The following is an 18,965-nucleotide window of genomic DNA, read 5'->3' as shown; positions in this document are numbered from 1 at the left end:
AGAGTTGTAGCTGGAGTTGGAATTGGAGTGGAAATACCTGATAGGAGATTTGGGATTGGAAAAACACAGAGAAAGGAGTTCAACATAGCCCTGATTTTTCTAGTAACAAAGTATTTGTCTGACCCAAATAATTTTTGTTTGCTGCAGCGCTAGTATCTTCCATGTTGTGGTTCTTCGATCACTGACACGTGGTATTTTCACGATTCAACCACTATGAGGGAGATCGCAGCTACTAAGTCTAAAATATATTAGGTGTTGCGACTTGAAAGCTGCATGGGAGATACTCATGCAATAGCAAACAAAGATTTCAAATATTTCCTTAACCAACATTGTGAAATCCCCTAAAATTCTATTTTGAAACATTACTTGTGGATCCGAAAACTTGAAGATTTAGTAGAAGATAATTATAGGCCATTCAAATTGAGACTATTAGAATAGGATCGGAATCTATGGACTTGATTGGTGAGGATGTTGGTTTGGGCACTTTGTTGGATTTTAGAACTGATTCGAAACTGGATGGATTTGGAAAGTGAATTTCTGACTCATAGATGACAGAATTGGGAGGTGCCCAAGTCCAGCTAAGAGCCCTTAGAGGGTTGTTTGGCAATAACTCTTGGTGTTAAATGGGCGAGAATCAGTTTTTAGTGTGCTTGTGCCCATTTTCTCATTTCACCCAGTCGAAATCTTGTTTGGTAAAACTAGAATGGGCACATGCCAATGGCAAAATGGACACAAATCTGGTTTGGTAAGTCGTTTTTTATTTTATTTTATTTTATTTTTTTATTTTGTTTATATATAAATAAATAAAAATCATCTTAAAAACAAGTTAAAATAGAAGTATTTAAATTTAACACCTGAATTATTCTCAATACCAAAGGTATTATAAAAAAATGTTAAGAATATAATTATAGTTCCAACTAATATGGTCACAAGACATCCCTTTACAATTCACAAACCTAGTCAAATAAACATTTGCTCGAACATACTTAAACAAGCGTTCATCAAACCATACTTGAACAAACATACATTCAAACGTACTTGACAAACATTCATCTTATTAGTATCTAAGCAAACATAACCAAATTATCCAAATGTAATGCAGCAAACACACATACAAACGTAGTCAAATAAACAATAAAAACAGTACCATCCAAATATCAATATCCATACAAACACTCAACAAGTTCATCAAATCAAATCATGTTAAACTGTTCCAAATAAACCAATCTAACTGGTGGTTGGGACCCAGTGTTCAACAACACCTCAATAGCCTTTGCAATACTATATATTGTGTGTTAGGTTGATCACCAGAGCCCCTTTAATACTTTACAACCTTCTCCTTCATCATATCTGAAATTGATTAAAGTACACTTTAATTGCTCTGCTCTTCCTCCTTTTCCTCATTGCGTTGGGGACCTTGTTATAGGAGGGACAGATCCACGGTGTCAGCATCTAAGAGGTAGTAGAGGTCACATCATTACGTGGTTCAGACATTATCTCTATGCCATCTCCACCTAAGTTGGATTCACCAACCACTAAGACATCCTGATCCGTGTCTAAGTTAGTTGCATCCATATGGCGCAGTGAAATGTTAGTAGTTGCTGCCCCTTCCGGTTACATAAGTACCTCCAAATACCTCTTGAAGCTAGGGCCACTCAGGAAAGCCATGCTTCTTGAATTTGATCCAACTTTTGTTCTCTTATCAAAAAGCATTGCACTGTTAACAAATTTGATGAGCTAGAATATATTGTTTTAAGGGGAAAAAAATAAAAGAAGAAGAGTAAATTACGGATTGCACGCTTTAGTGCACTAAATTACAGATTGCACACTCTCAAAATTACAAGTTGCATACTCCTAACATTTCATTTAAGATGCTGTTAAGTCATGAATAAAATGACCATATTACCCTCATTATAGTACAATGACCAATCTACCCCCATTTAGAGCATCCATACCCAATCCTTACAACTCTCTCTCTCGCGCGGAATGCATTGGCGACGTTTTGGTCTCATCTCAGAGGGACTTCCATGATGAGATTACTTTTGAAAGGGAAGGGAAAGGGAAGGTAGAAGAGTAGAAGACCAAATGATTGTAGCAACTCATGCTCTGCCCTAATTTCAAGCTTTCGTCATTTCTATTTCTCTACGTATAACTAAGAAGAAGAAAAATTTGTAAGCACCAAATAGTCAAGAACTGGAATGATTGGGGAAGGTTCGATTAATTTATAGTGCCAAAGATTCCCGACATAAATAAAAGGGGGGAGAGAAGTGCCATAAAAGAAGAACCCAAATGATGGAATTCTACAAATTCAGTTAAAGAAGAAAAGAAACCGAAAGAAATAAACAAATCCAAGATGGTACATGATATAGGAAGAATAGTACCAAACCCGGTTGATTCGGGTTCGGGTCATTGATCCCAGTTGGACCATGGTCGAGTCAGAATACATAGTGACATTAGCCTTAACGTGATCGGGACCGGTCCTGACCAGGTCTCAGCACTTGTACACGGATGAATAGTTTGACGGTTACATGGTACAAACGTGATTCCAAAGATTGCGGGATACATGATCAAGTCACAATAGGTAACTTCCATTGATACAAAGTGGGGATTGTGCCAAGATTGGTAACTACCCACCACAACGAATAAATAGGGTAAAACCCTAAAGATCCAACGGTGGTCAAGAGAGGATGCAGATGAATCCAACGATTGGGATTGAGAGAGAGGCAAAGGCTATATAAACCAATGACCTATGCGCAAACAAGGTATCTAAATTGTTTCTTTTACAATCATATTCAATTTATGCTCTGCAATTAGGCAAAGTTTTGTGAACAGTTCATTAACTGACTTAGCCTTCGGAGGTGGCATCCCGACCCCACGGTCGAGCCACATCTAATATTGTTTTGCAGGTGTTTCTTCAAGCATATTAGGGCTAAGAAGATTTTGAACACATCATTTGGCGCCGTTTGTGGGAAACGCTTTAGAAAGTCATGGTTACCAGATCAGAGGCAGCAACAGCAATAGCTGTGACCCAAAGGCTTCAAGATTATCAACCTCCTCTAGGAGGAGGCATCCAAGAAGGAGATGTTCCTAAAGGAAGTCGTGTTCGAGAGGCTCGTGAAGATAGAGTGGTTGGAGATGAACATCTTAACAACCCAAACAATCTTCAGGAGCAGATGAATCAAATGCAGTTGCAATTTCTGGAGATGCAATAGACGCTTAGTACGATAACGAGACAGGTAGTATCTCCCCAGGCTTCTAATCTTCATGATCAGAAAGAAGATTGAAGGCGTACACGAGGAACGAGTATACATCTATCTCCTGCTCGAGGACATTCTCAATAGGGAGATAGGCAACCGCCTAAAGGTCAAAATTACAGGCAAGATCCCCGAAGAGGTAGATCTTGAGAGCTAAGAACTGGAGAATTGCCAAGAAGAGATGGTCGGCACGATCGGCCACAAGTGAATCGAACTGGAATTATTACTAGATTGGAGCGAGGAGTTCGCACTCACACAACCAACCTCCTAGCGTTCGGGTTGAGACAACGCCCGAAATATGTAGGAATTAATTTGAAGTCGAAACTCTGTGGTTTGAAAATGAGAGAAGATTTTCAAAAGAGGGATTTTGGGAAAGAAATGGGTAAAAAGAGACTATGATGTTGCTAGCAAGTGTTGTAATTGTGAAATTCGGCCCAAACCTAGCCAGGACACCCTATTTGTTTTGGGTGAAGAAAAACTTGTTTGATGCTAGACCTTGATGTTGGACCTTAATTTCAGTGTTACTATCTTTGAAAGCCTTAGGAAGTCATGTCAGACCTTTCCCTTAGGGTGGATCCATGTCCCGAAGTGAAGGAAGATGTCTCTATGGGCCCTCTCTGTAGAAGACACGGTATTTGACCCGAAACCCATGGATATGGTTGATGGTGCTCCATACTTGGATGCATTGTTAGTGATTGTTTTGAATCTGCAGCCTGAAGAAGATGACCTTAGTTGGTGGACGTAATGAACTCCTGTGCTCAATTCGAAGGTATTTCTGGAAATTGACTTGTTGATTGACTTGTAGGAGAAAACCCCACTCAATTCGGACCCGTATAGCCTTCCAAATCCCTGATTCAAGCCTGATGTACATGCTTGGTCGACTAAGTCAGTCGACCAAAGCCAGTCGACCAATGGTTGTACAAATCCGAGAATAAGATGCTTTTTGGATATTCCTCTCTCTATTAAAGTGGTTCTCGTGTTTTGAACCCTATTATACTCATTTAGGCCACTGAGAACGAGAGTGGAGCTTCCCAAGGCACTCTCTTGGTGTTTGTGAAGGATTCTTGCCCCCAATCATTGCAATCATTGTCTCTTGTCTCCATTTGCACATTCAAGGTATGACTCATCACTCTCACTCTCTATTCTACTCCTTTTCTTTTCTTTTCTTGTTGTTACAACCTTGGAGCTGATGCTGCAACCTTGCAACCATCAGTCCAAGTGTTCACTCTTAGCTAATCATTGATCTCATTCTATTTACATTGATGCCATGCCCTCATTTCAATCCTTGTATATGCGTTACTTTGATCTTCTTCTTAACTTCATGTGTTCTTATTCTAACTGAGGTATATAGTGTGCAACGTCTATGCTCTAGGCTAGCATATGTTTCTAATCCATTGCCCATCAATTCCCCTAGCTAATTCATTCAATTCCAATGCAATTTCATTTGATTTCAAGTCATGCTATGATTCTTGTCTTTAGAACATAGGGTCTCAATTTGGGGGTTTTCAATTTGGCCATTGGATTAGGCTAATTCTTGTTATGTAGTGTTCTTATACTATTACAATGAATCCCTCCAAGTTTCGGATTGATCCGAGCCCGAGAAGATTGACTTTGAGCCAAAAATCACTATTTGGTTTCAGGCACTATTCATTTGGTCGACTGATTGGTCGTTAGTCGACCAAGTCAGTCTACCAATGAGTTGGTGAATTGTGTGTTATGCTGATTTGATCCGTTCGACCTCCGATTTTTCCGATTTCTTTTATAATCTTTCATTTATGTTTGTCTAGGGTCTTAATATCATATTTGGATCATTCTTTTGTGGCCTTTGGATTATCATCATCGTAGCTTAAGGTAAGGACTGTTATATCCATATGACATAGACTATGTGATTGTTACATTGATGTTGGCAACTTAGTAGGCTCAACTTATTGGTTGTACTTAGATATATATGACTACTGTAGTTACCTTATGACAGTAGCACCATGTTTATTTACTTTATCTATCATGTCTATTTCATTCTTGTCATTTACTTATACACTTGATCATGTGATGTTATGACGTATCTTTTAATATGATGATGTATCCCTCTCGACCATGGAAGCAGAGTATGTGGCATGCTCCGCTGCAGTTCAAGAGGCTGTTTGGTTGAGGAGATTCCTACGACATACTAGATTTGTGATAACATCCAAAAAGGCTGCCATTGTCTACTATGAGAGTACGATAGCTCTTAGCTATGTCAAGGACCCCAAGTATCATGGGAAGACCAAACACATACAGTTGAGATATCATTTTGTTAGAGACATTATATCAAGGAAGAAAGTTATACTTAAGCACATATCTACTAGTTAGATGGTAGCTGACCCTCTTACCAAACCTATAGCCAAGGATGTTTTTATTTCTCATATAAAATCATTGGGCTTGCGTAGATTGTGACTTACTTTTGTACTAAAACTTTCTTATTATTGAGTAATATGAGTTCATTACAACATTTATGTTTCCACTTTCTGTGTGATTGTGTTCTTCTAGCATAAAACGAGAAATGTGAATAGGCAAGAGAATGGCTCACTCACACGGGCATTCACCTCTGGCGCTTTGGAGGCGAGCAAAGATGAGATGGATTGTGAATGACTTCGTGTAGGTCAGTTCATAATCATGATGTCACCTTGATTTGGAGTCAAGATGAGTTTCTCTATTATGAAGAGAATCGACATGAATGTTCCCACTATTCATGTTGCCTATAGGAGCCAGGTGCGAGTACTTTATGTGGCACTAGGGTGGCGACAATAAAGAAACTCAGGTTAGGTGCAAGAGGTTGCGACTAGACTAAGACCTGTATGGTGTTGAGATGGACATACGTTCTATTGTATATAGAATGCTCCACCATAGCACGTATATCATACTATGTGTACTTAGCGATCATTGGAAATGAGATGATGGATCCCTGCTCCTTTCATTGTGTGAGTCCTGGACCTTTATGGTCCATTAGTGTTCTTAGTGACTTTAGATGACATCATGAAATGAATGGATGATGTGACTACTTTGGGGGTGTTACCTATGGTCATGATTGATTCGATCTAAAGGGGCATTACCGGGAAAGGAGTCAATCCTAAGTGTAGTGATGGTCTGGGGTGAAAGGAAATGTTTGATTCAACTGCACCCTAAAAGTGTTTGCTGAAAGGTTTGATTCAACTGCAACCTAAAAGTGTTTGCTGACGCCAACTGTATGTGTTACAATAATGAACATTTTAAGGACAGAAGGTGATCTCTCAGAGGGATCGAGATATCTTTAGTCTGATGAGTTTGAATAAACCTAGGACATTGTGGTATACCAATGCTTATTTGATATGTTTCTTTGAGTGATGTGCCATTCTGATCTTCTGGGAAGGTTTCTAGTTTGGGGCTCATGCATACAGGTATATCACTGGTCGCACAACTCATTTTGCCAATATGACTTGTGGATGTGAGTGTCTGGGACACAAGTGGTCTATGTATCTGGGATACATAGTAAAGAGATCAATATATGTATATCTGGGATATACATGTGTGTCTGGGACACAAGAGGTCTATTTATCTGGGATACATAGCAGAGAGATTGAATGTGTATATCTGGGATATACATGGGTGTCTGGGACACACTATGACAGAGAGATTAACGCTTGCCCTTGTGCAAGTAGGAGATGTTGAGATTTATTAATTATATTAATAAATTAAATGCCCAAGGGCAAATCTGAAAAATCACTTTTAGGGTGGTTACAAATATAGGTTATATATTTGTAACCACTGCAACACTTGATATTACAAGATAATGAGTGATTCATTCGTGCATGAGTTTTCCAAAAATAGAGGTGGCTTCTATCTCTCTCTCTCCCTCTCTCCTAGAAACGTAGGAAAGGAGTTCCTTGCTTTAGATCTCCTGACCATCCTTTCCACACGGCATTTGGGTTGTAGAATCTATTCCTTTTCCTAGTGATTATGAAATCACACCGGTGGAGCTTTGGTGAAGGAACGAGGACGTGGAATCCAGATTATTTCCACTAATATGACATTGATTAGTTACATTTTTACATGTTAACATATTTTAACTATATAATTTTCTTTAAAAGGAACAAAAAGGACAAGAAACATCTGTGTCTCTTTCTTCTCTTTGTTTCTCTCGTATTGTATTGCTTGAAGAGTCCACTGCCAAAATCGAACAAGAAAGTAGATTTCACGTTGCTTTGCTTGCTCAAACAGGGAGATGTCTTCTTACTGGTGATTAATTACATCAGTAGTTTGAAAAATGAGCTTGGGCATGTTGAACCATTTGCAACTCTGTTGTTGTCTGGCAAGAGCTATCATCCCCTAGCATGTTCCTGCATGTTTTGTCAACAACATTAGTTAAACCCACAGAGAGAGAGAGGAGAAGAAGAAAAAGAAAGAAGCTTACTCTAGAGAGCGGGTTGCCCAGAGTGAACTAAGGGCTCGTAACCTATTGTAGTACTCTCCGATTGCCAGAAAACATTTCGCTGCTTGTCGAATGGTCAGAAGCCGACAAATCTGGTGAAGTGTTTGCTGTCTCAAATTATCAGCCTGAGAGAACAAAAACAATGCATGAGGTGACCCACCATTTCAAGTTTGGAACTTGTTTTAGTGGTGCAACCCATGTAACGCTTTGAGCGACTTAGAATTTAATGAAATTTACATGACATGCATCAACGTGGCACCACAAGAGAATCATTACGTCAGACGCACCATGAAGCAAGACCCTTCAAAACTTCACCTCTTATATATGTTAAAGAGTAATTCATGGGTTCCACTACCACCTCATGTACTACTCTCCTCATTAATTCGGAGATGATGAAAAAAATAAAAATTGAAAGATCGAAAGAGAAGGGAATAAGTTCAGAAAAGAAAGTGACATGTTTGTCCGGATTCAACCAAAGTCATGAACCACTACTTAATTGGAGTTGTTCAACTTCAAACGGGTCTTAAGGGTTGAAAGCATATTATCTTACTTACAAGACAAGAACTCTTCCAATAAGAAATCCGAAAAAAAAGAAGGGATTTTTTCTAATTTAATAAAAAATATTGATATACACATCGTGCCATGGGTTGGGTCCTTTTCTTACTAACTTTTGATTAGGATGTTTTGATGTTGTTACAATGTTAATTAAGGATTTTAAAGTCCTATATGGGTTTTTATACTTACTTTTTCCTTTTAAAAGATAATAATTCTTGACCAAATATTGGACAAGTAACAAGTGACACCGACTAATTAAGCTTATTCCAAAATATCTGATGAGATTTTTAATTTTTAATTTTTAATTTATTTTTTTCTTTTGTGAAATATAATCTGAAAAGAGATTGGCTTCTAATGAAACATTTTAAACTTGTTGTTGCTTCACAAATAAATAAATAAATATAGATATGGAAAATACTTTATAAGTTCAAGTTTATATATGAGGTACAAGATACCTTAGAAGCCAATCAATGTCTTGGAAATGAAATCGCTCTAGTGTAGGTCCCATATATAATTGATTTTATATCATTAACCCCTAGTGTGTCATGTACTTCATTGTACAAAAGCATAATCTAGGCTCTTGTTTTAGTGTACAATTGCTTCATGTGAGACGACAAGTCTCCACCTCATATAGAGTGGAATTCCTTGCCTGCCTTCTCCAACTTTATGTAAGGTGGAGATTTCTCTCCACCTCATATAGAGTGGACTCTTTATCCTAATTCTAATTATAAAATAAAAAAATAAATCTTTTTTAATCAAAAATTTATTTTTAAATTGTAAAAACACAAAATCATCCGGACCAGTGTTCACATAATTAATCAACTACCCAAATGGTGTATTTGCCTCATCTCCTTGGTAAATTTCTCAATAAATGTCCAATGAGTTACTTAGTAATATTATATTCTCCTCCAAAACTAGCTAGCATAAATCCAAAGAGTATCCTTAAATTGGAACATCATATATAGTATTATAACTCATTGAAAATTTATTAGGATATATAGCCCTTCCAATTTCCAAGTGGAGGATATCCAAACTCATCAAAATAGTTTTTTTTTTTTTTTTTTTTTTTTTTTTTTTTTTTTTGGTTAAGAACTCATCAAAATAGTGAGTAAAGACAATTAGCAAGAGAGATAGATCAAAAGGTGGAGTGCATATATGGCAGTTACCTGACGGACGAAACCTTCAAGGTTGGAGAGTTTGGAGACAGCAAGAGCCATTTGACCCATATAGTCAGCAACAGCAACATTGTTGGCGATGGTGATGGTGGTTCCATCACCCAGAGATAGAGGAGGAGGCTCTGAAGCAATGGTATCAGCTAGAGACTGGTGGAGCTGCTCCAACCCCTGAGATAATGCCTCCTCTGCTTGCTGTGAGGACTGCTTCAAACTACAAATCCCCATCAACTGCTGCTCCGTGAATGCATCCAACTGTGCCATCAATATCTTAATCAGTTCAGATGGTCGGAAGCCACCCATCCAGAGGAACCAACGCTCCGCCGGAGTTATCCACATTCCGTTTATCAGGTGGAACACGTCGGCTTTCGCGGCAATACCCTTTAGATGGAAGATCTCATCGTAGTGAGATAAGTATCTGTCCACCAACACTCTTAGCTCACCGTCCGGTAGGTGAGCCTGCAAAGCTGTCTGGAGCTCCGACATGTGCCGGTGCTCGTCTTCTAACCATCTTCCATATTCCATGTCGAATAATGCAGCAGCACCGGACCTGATGTTTCCACCACCTCCACCTCCACCTCCACCTCCACCTCCCATTCCCAACAACAAACCCTAACACCACCACCACCACCCCAGCAGAATATGGGACCCGTTAACAAACCATCTCCATAAATTTAAATTTGCATGAATTCATATATTCTTCATCAAATTTTATATATAATACATCCCTAAATTTATAAAATATTAAATCTATATCCTCTTTAATGTTTCTGTTATATTTTTTCAGAAAAACTATGAACATTCAATCAATTAGAGGATTGTGCTCCCCTTATACTTTTCTGTCACACATTTACTAGGAGGCCTACCTCTAAGCAACGAGAAAGTAGACCAAAGGTGAAACTTTTAAATATGTGATGAAGTGAGCGTAAAGAGAGCACAATCCCCTATGCACAAATGGCTGATATTCCAGACTTGTATGTTAGTGGCTGAGATTCATTCAATTCCATCAAGTGAAAAAAAATAAAATAATGTAATTTTCAACATTTTTAATTTCAAAACCTGGGATTTGGCTCGTTGTAGTTCTTGTTCTAGTTGAGTAAGCTTGATCCTACTAGATTCTAGCTGCTGAACATAAGCCTGTCCAGAAAAAAAAATAAGGGTTAGAGCAACAAGAACAAGAAGAAGAAGACAAATAAATGGGAAAACAGATGAAAACCCGCTAATTTTTATTTGCTGAAGCACCTTTTTTCTGAGTCTACTCTTCTTTGCTGCTTCTCTATTCTGTGCTAAACGTCTCAACGTCTGAAACAAGTAAACCCAAATATTCAAACAACATTTGGTAATTTCAGCTTCAAAAGTCAATAAGGAGTGATTCTTAATTAGTTATATTAATAAAATACAAGAACAATTGAAGAAAAATTATCACAAGTTATTGACCTTTGCATCAAGGATTTTTTCTGAAGTTGAACTAGGTGAGCCCTTTCTCTGCAACATTGAGAAAAGAAATAAATTTGGTTTAAAAGCTAAATTGATCTAAACTCATCAAAGGAGAAGTTCCTTACAGGCTTTCTAGGCAGTTTTTGTTGTAAGAGGAAATTGGGTATTTTGGACTGGCAAGCCCATGTGGAAAGTCCACAGTAGTTGGTGCACACCATTGGTTGACCATTTTCCATTTTCATATTTTTTTAACAAAGAAAAAAGGAAGACAAAAATCCAGATTTCTCCATGAATTTTGATTCAAACATGACTCCAGAGCCTGATATTTTGAATTTCAATGGCTAATTTGTCATTAAATGAAAATTTTCCTTCAAGAATTCAAGAATGATATGAAATTTGCTAATTTATGACCCTTACAGAGTTACAGCAACAAATGGTAGGCCCTCTTGGAACTTGGTGATTTGGGTTTTCAAGAGAATATAGCTTTCAAGACAGATATGATATGATGGGTATGAGAAACAATGAAAAAGGAGCCATTTTCTTCGGTTCTACAGATCAGACAGAAAAGGTCTTCAGTGGTAAACAAAGATATTAGATAATGAAACAGTGACTGCTTTCAAAAGAATGCATATTCTGGGACGAATCGTGAACCTTTTCATTCCTATACTTCAGACATTTTTTTTCTTCTAATCAGACAACCAACAGAAAAAGAATGTCTGCAATTTTATTTTTTGGTAAGAAAATGTCTGCAATTTTATTGATTCTCTGATGGTTCTTGGGATTTGTAGAGGCACAGTTTCCCAGTTTACAGGTCCAGAAACAGTGTAATTAACCCCAAAAGATGCCACCTTTTCCACTCTTTTTTTTTTTTTTTTTTTTTAATGAGATCATAATTCATAACAACAGTAATTTGGAACCTTTACCGATGGTTTGGATTGTTGATCAGATGCTGGTCTAGTTCTAAAGATATCACTTGCCATCTCTACTTGCTGTAGCTGAAGCGGCTGCTGATCAAGAGCTTGCTTTAATGCCTTGTTAGTGATAGTAGATTCTGGTTCAAACTGGGCATCAGTGCTGTGAGCCGATCCTGAACCACTGCTTTCTTCTTCGGACTTTGAACTTCCCTGAAACCAAAATGAAAAGAAAGAAAGACAGAAAACATTTTCTAGTAAGCATTTGATAGAGAATATTACAAAAATCATTGGATTCATATTTGAACTCACTTTACTGCTTTTTCATGAGTTACCCAGATGAGAATTTCAGACGAAGAAGCACATTTGATTATCAAGATTCAAGAACCCAATATCAGAATGATAAAAAGGGAGAGTCTTTTTAGTCGAAGGAAAAGTAAGTACTCTGGAAGTTTGCTGGAATCTCATTGGCCATGAAGGGAACATCTCCAGAGTAGCAGCTGGCCTGGTAGTGAAAAAAGCTGCAAAAATCACAACCAAAATCTTGAGAATCATCAAATAAAGACTTGTGATTTTTTTCTAATATAAAAAAAGAAGGAATTTATTCTCTTTTCTGCTCTGCAGTTAAGAGAGTCAGTAAAATCATTTTTCAGTATTCACTGGTCCAGGTTTCCATGTTTGATGCCACACAGTATTCAAGTTCCTGTACCAGAATGATTACAGTATTGGAAAAAGCAAACCACCTTGATGCCACTGTAGACAAATTCAAACCTGTTACTAATCTCTCTCTCTCTCTCTCTCTCTCTCTCTCTCTTTCCCACAACTGTGTGTTTGCTTTTGGAGTTGGTAATCCTTAGTAAACGTCATAGAAGCAGTAATGATAAAGAACTATAAGAAGTACATTTTTTTGCATCATCACCAAGCTTGACTCCTTGAAGAACGATTGCCTCTTCCAAATCTCCAAAATCAAACGAAGATCCTTGTTGATTACTGAAAGAAACCCATGTAGATAACATCAGAAAAAAAAATGATTAGCAAAGAAAAGAAGTTATAATGGGAAAGTTGATTAGAGAGAGAAGAAATCCCAGTAATGGTTTTGAGATAGAGAGGAATTATGAGGAGATTTGAGAATGGTACATGAAATTGGTTGCTGGAAGGCCGATCCCTTGTATAACTGCATATGGTATATGTTGATTTGAAGATCCTGAACCTGATAGACCAGTACTCTCTCCTACTCTATGACTCTCCATGCAAAAAAACTTCAAACCATCTTAGAAAAAGTTGCAGAAACAGTTTAGAGGAGAAGAAAGATGCTGGAAGAACGAGTCCTCTTCTATAGGAAAACCCAACTGAGAGAAATATATTCAGATGAACAAAGGATCGTATCCTTCTTTTCAAGTTTAGGTACATGAGGCATGAGGGTTCAGTTCTTTCAATTCTCTGCTGGCCATCAGGCATGCACCTTTTAATTATTGTTCAGTATTCATCTCTCTCTCTCTCTTTGGAGAGGGGAAAAAATCCTGATTATGCAGGGTTACTTTATTACCTTCTGCAGTAAAAAATTTCAGAAATGAGAATCATCCATAGGTACAGACGTACAGTACACTCAAGATCTTTGAAAGGACAAACTTACTAACAAGAGAGAGAGAAAGAGAGAGAGTGAAAAGGAGAAGAAGCAAACAAGAAAAACAAGTTAAAGGAGAAAAAGAAAGGTTCTTTTGGCAAGGAAAACACTAAAACCACTGACTCCTACTCCACTGCCATCTTAAACCGACCATGCCATTCCATTGGCCGTTGATGGGCTCTTCTTTTCTTTTTTTTCTTTTTCTTTTTGAATAGGCTATTCAGAGTTTTAAAAATTAGAACAAAAAAAATATATATAGCGGATGATATAATGAGACAAGGTTTTCTTTGAACAAAAGAAAAGAAAACGCAATGAAAGGGAAAAACAAGAAAAAAAGTTCGAGGATTTGTCTTGTTGTATAACCCTTAAGGGGTGACCTTTGAGAATAAATTTATTTATTTATTTTTGGTTAATACCTTCTCGAGTTAAAACACTTCAATAATCGTCCACAAGCAAATCCACTTGTATTTTAAATCCTACCCCTTAGATGGATTTGTTTAGTATTATCCCATTGTTAATAGGTCAACATCCATTCCTTGTCATCACCAAACAAGCTTTAATAAAAAGAATTCTTTTAGGAGGAATTTTGAATGATTTATTATATCTCAATTATAAATTATAAATTATATATCTTCCCCAAAGAAAGAGAGACGTCTTAGGACATAGATATTAATAGGTGATTAGTTTTTCTTGTTCATCATCGAATTAGTTACAAGGATTGAGAATCCGTAGGTTTAAAAGATGGCAGGAGAAGCAGAAAGTGTTGAAGAAAGAAGCTTCTAACTCAAAGCCTCTTTGAACTTGTAGCTTCTATGAGAGGCTATCACTACTTTTGCCAGAAATACATCCACAAGTCATTATAGTTCATGAACTCATACCCATTTGAAAGAGATAGGTAGAAATATTTAATGTTTATTACTTTATTCTTTATTCATCAACTAGAAAGAAAGATAATATTCTTCCCTTACCTTCCTAGAAAATATTTTTCCTCATTCCAATGATTGGCAAAAAGATAAAAGGTTGAATTAGATATAAAGCTGTTATAGATTAGATAAGCTCATTACCAATTATGTGACTAGCCTGATAAACTTTAGAGCAAGTCCTTCGTATAGAAGAAAACTGTAAGAAGCTGTTCTAGATTCCAAATACAAAAAGACCCATTAGATTCCTAAATTGAGAGTTCTATTCAACCATGGCAACACCTTTAAACCCTTTGGGTTTGGATTCCATACAATTAGAATAAAATGTACATGATCGTAGATTGGTCAAAACCCCATCTAACAACTTACCAATTATGAAACTTAAAGGCATAATATTCATGTGGGAGGACCCATCCGGTGGTATCTACCTGAGTGGCTCTAAGATAGTGACATGTAAGTCTATGATTACAAAGAGGGGAAAAATCACATCAGTTATATTTGAGGGGGAAAACAATATATCATTGATCTGAGAGACATAAGAAAGATGTCTGCACAACAACAAACAAAAATTCATGTGAGAAACGAATACAATCTTAGATTTCCGACTTGATGGATCTTAATAGGTCAGGGATTCAGTGTGGCATCTCAATCTTTGACATTTTTTGTATCTTGTGTCTTTTTCTTTTTTTTTTTTCTTTTTTCCTTTAAAATTTATGAAAGGGAAAATTATATTAATTAACTGCAGTTACATATATCATTTAGGTTCAAGTCCCTTCAACTATTATCATTGAAGGCTACATTTGCTAAGTTAGTGAAAGAGTTGAGTGTGGGTGTTGGGGTAATTGTATTACAAATTCTTCAAAACACAAAAAATGAAATTGCAATACAATTGAGAGATGAAGATCCTTAGCTAATCCGGAGAGCTTGATGTTGCAAACGAACAAACCACTAATCAATGAGGTTGAGTCACACCTTGAGTGATGTCTTTAAGGTAATTGATGCACCCTACTACCAAGGGTTCTTCGCACCACCACCTCTAAGATAAAGCAACCTCCAACTAGAAGATTAGGTAGTTCTTCTAGTCCCTTCAAGGAGCCAAAAGCTAGAGCACAACACTTAGACAAATTCAAAGAAAGAAATTAACTTTGTAACACAAATTATGCAAGTGTGAGGAGTGTCTCAATTGCACACCACATGCAAGGAAGGCTTGGGTTTATATAGGCCCAAACCTCACCTTACACCCCTTAGGATTCTTAAGGCAATGAATTGGATTTAATCCATTCAATAACCTCAACCCAACTCATGGTAATTGTCATGAAGTTGAAATGAGAATTGATGGTCAAGAGTTAGAATTGAAGTAAATTCCACCCTTCAAGTAACCCCACCACACCACCATGATCAAGACCATTAAGACCCATGACCAATATCATGAGGAGCCTCATAACCAAGGTCATGAAGGGCCTCCTTTACTCATGGTGCCTCTATACCACCCTTACCTCATGAGTCCCACACACTAACAAAATAATTAAATAAAAGAAATGTAAAAGCTAATTTTGAAACTTAATATAGATAATATAGATTTTTAATAAAAAACCTAACAATCCCCCACAAGTTTCAAAATTGCAAAAAAGGATTCGTGTTGTGACTTTATTAGACACTAAAGGACACATCGTTGTAGGTGTCTTTCGGACTTGAACCTACACTAGGTCTAATGAGTCGCGCTACAGGGTACGGGTAGAGTCAGACTCCTTGAACCTTTCCTAATTAGTGTAGCTGATCGCCCCATCATCCATGTCCTAAAGGTCGACTTTTGGAGCTACCTTTTATACTACACATTGGACTTTTGAACCGGCCATGTCCCTTATCCTGGAATCATGAATGTTTAAAAAACTCGCCTATAAGTTCTCATTGGCGGCGGCCAAACCACCTACATCCACTTAGGTTAGTCTCTGATGTGCACCACAACTAACACACCCCCACATTCCTTGGGATTAGACTAATTAAGAGCTTCGCTCAACCTTACCCTTGTGGTAGTAATATTACCTTCATCTACACCCTAGAATGGAATAATTATAAATAGTACTACTGAAATGGTCTTCCCATGACTTTGTTTGTACCCCTTGAACCTAATTCATGTATTTAGCCTCTTCACATAGGTAGGGTATCCATCATGTGACCCGAGGATTAAGCATTAACCCCATTCCTGTAGATGCAATACACAAGTTTTTGACAGCCTTTGTGAACATGTCAGCTTGATTCCTTTCTGACTTCACATAATCGATAGCTATCATTTCTTCATCTATGTACTGTCACACAAGATTGTGTCTAAGGCGTATATGCCTCCTTTTACCATTGTACACCTTATTCTTTTTTAAAGATAACAAGATGTCAACATGGCTTTCCCCGCACATCAAGTGGTACATTAGAACTCAACAACATGGAGTTCATCGTCTCTTTAAGAGAGATCTATTTTTCCTTTCCGCTACCCCATTTGATTCCGGTTGGTACAGAGCGTTATTTTCATGGATAATCCCATTTTCCTTACAAAACTTATCAAGATTAAAATACTCAGTCCCTTTATCGGTTCTAAGTCTTTTAATCTCTTGCCAAGTTGATTTTCAACTTCCATTTTGTAAGATATAAATGTCTTTCTGGCATCATCCTTTGATTTGAGCCAAAATAACATGGTATATCTAGAATAATCATTTATGAAGGTGATAACATAATTGTTTCCTCCCCTTGACTCATGTGACTTATAGTCACTTAAGTCACTATGGATCAATTCCAAGAGATCACTCTTTCTATCCATAGTCTTGTGAGGCATTTCGGTTAACTTAGCCTCCACACAAGTTTTACACTTGTCCTTGGGAGATTCCATCTTATCATTGATCATCCCTAACTTATATAGTTTAGTGATATATTTCACACTACTATGACCTAACTTACCATGCCAACGAATGTGTTGTCTCCTTGTTTGTTGATGATGTTGCCTTCAACGGTATTGTTTGAAGGCTCTCCTCCGGTGTTAACTCCATCAACAACCTCAATGGTATTGTTCTCGTCTTTGTTGAAATCGCTATCTCCAAGACTTGCCATTGGATCTTTTAGAATCAATTACCTTAAACTTGTTGGGGGTAATTGTATTACAAGTTCTTCAAAACACAAAAAAAGAAATTGCAATACAATTGAGAGATGAATATCCTTAGCTAATCCGGAGAGCTTGATGTTGCAAACGAACGAACCACCGATCAATGAGGTTGAGTCACACCTTGAGTGTTGTCTTTAAGGTAATTGATGCACCCTACTACCAAGGGTTCTTCGCACCACTACCTCCAAGATAAAGCAACCTCCAACTAGAAGATAAGGTAGTTCTTCTAGTCCCTTCAAGGAGCCAAAAGCTAGAGCACAACACTTAGACAAATTCAAAGAAAGAAATTAACTTTGTAACACAAATTATGCAAGTGTGAGGAGTGTCTCAATTGCACACCACATGCAAGGAAGGCTTGGGTTTATATAGGCCCAAACCTCACCTTACACCCCTTAGGATTCTTAAGGCAATGAATTGGATTTAATCCATTCAATAACCTCAACCCCACTCATGGTAATGGCCATGAATGGTCATGAAGTTGAAATGAGAATTGATGGTCAAGAGTTAGAATTGAAGTAAATTCCACCCTTCAAGTAATCCCACCACACCACCATGATCAAGACCATTAAGACCCATGACTAATATCATGAAGAGCCTCATAACCAAGGTCATGAAGGGCCTCCTTTACTCATGGTGTCTCATTCTGTAAATGATTGTTTTGATATATCATGGAAATTTTTTTGGCTACAAAAATCAAATAATTCTCTGTGGTACCACCCTTACCTCATGAGTCCCACACACTAACAAAATAATTAAATAAAAGAAATGCAAAAGCTAATTTTGAAACTTAATATAGATAATATAGATTTTTAATAAAAAACCTAACAGTGGGTGATTATAGAAACATAAATTTAGTATTGTTAACATTTGTAACTGTTGACATTTATTAATATGCCCAAGACCAAAAGTGGAAGTTCACTTAGTAGATGGTTACAAAATATAGGGATATATTTTGGTAACCACTGCATTACTTTATGCACAATTGACATTACGACAATTCAGTTTTGGAAACGACTCTCTCTCTCTCTCCAAGAAACACAACAACATAAGGAAAACTCCATGAAAGTTTTTCCTCTCATTGGTTTGATCTCATTTTTCCATCCATCTACAACGGCATTTGGATTGTGAATTTTCTTTCCTTTCCTTGAGATTGTGGAGGATTTGCCGATAATAATTATGTGGAGGAACGAGAACGTGGATTCGAGTTTTCTTTTGCTGCAAATCTTTCTAATTTGGGATAAGAAAATTCAAGTGAGGATCTATCTCCCATCTATTTATATAATAGAAAGATAACCGACATTGGCATCAAAGCCTGGTTTCCACGGTTCTTTGCTCCTCCCGAATTCATTTGTTTGTTTTCTTGGATTGGATCCAATGGGAGGATCAAGGGTTTAGTAGAAACCTTAAATTCTTTGATTAAATTTTTTTATTGGGATCCAAATGAGAGGATCCTTGTGATTTCCCTTATGTAAAAACATGCATGAATTGATAATCCATAAG

The 18,965-nt window shown here is 37.3% G+C and overlaps 1 protein-coding gene across 1 annotated transcript; it reads right to left on the bottom strand.

Moving 5' to 3' along the window:
* Window positions 1-7,159: 7,159 nt before the first annotated feature.
* On the bottom strand, window positions 7,160-13,029 carry LOC149024209 (transcription factor TGA9-like). The gene is made up of 10 exons (XM_089144520.1): window positions 12,911-13,029; window positions 12,675-12,763; window positions 12,218-12,294; window positions 11,786-11,986; window positions 10,863-10,910; window positions 10,668-10,727; window positions 10,485-10,562; window positions 9,420-10,037; window positions 7,681-7,823; window positions 7,160-7,606 (listed from the first exon to the last, which is right to left on the bottom strand). Exons 1-10 carry the CDS (start codon window positions 13,021-13,023, stop codon window positions 7,519-7,521), a joined length of 1,515 nt encoding a protein of 504 aa, XP_089000646.1. The 5' UTR covers window positions 13,024-13,029; the 3' UTR covers window positions 7,160-7,518.
* Between the last annotated feature and the right edge of the window lie 5,936 nt (window positions 13,030-18,965).

Source organism: Hakea prostrata, chromosome 2, assembly GCF_041222555.1.
Source record: "Hakea prostrata isolate BN-2017 chromosome 2, UWA_Hpros_2, whole genome shotgun sequence".
NCBI classification, from domain to species: Eukaryota; Viridiplantae; Streptophyta; class Magnoliopsida; order Proteales; family Proteaceae; genus Hakea; species Hakea prostrata.
The sequence above is the reverse complement of the archived record's forward strand: the minus strand, read 5'-3'. Positions and strand labels throughout refer to the sequence as shown.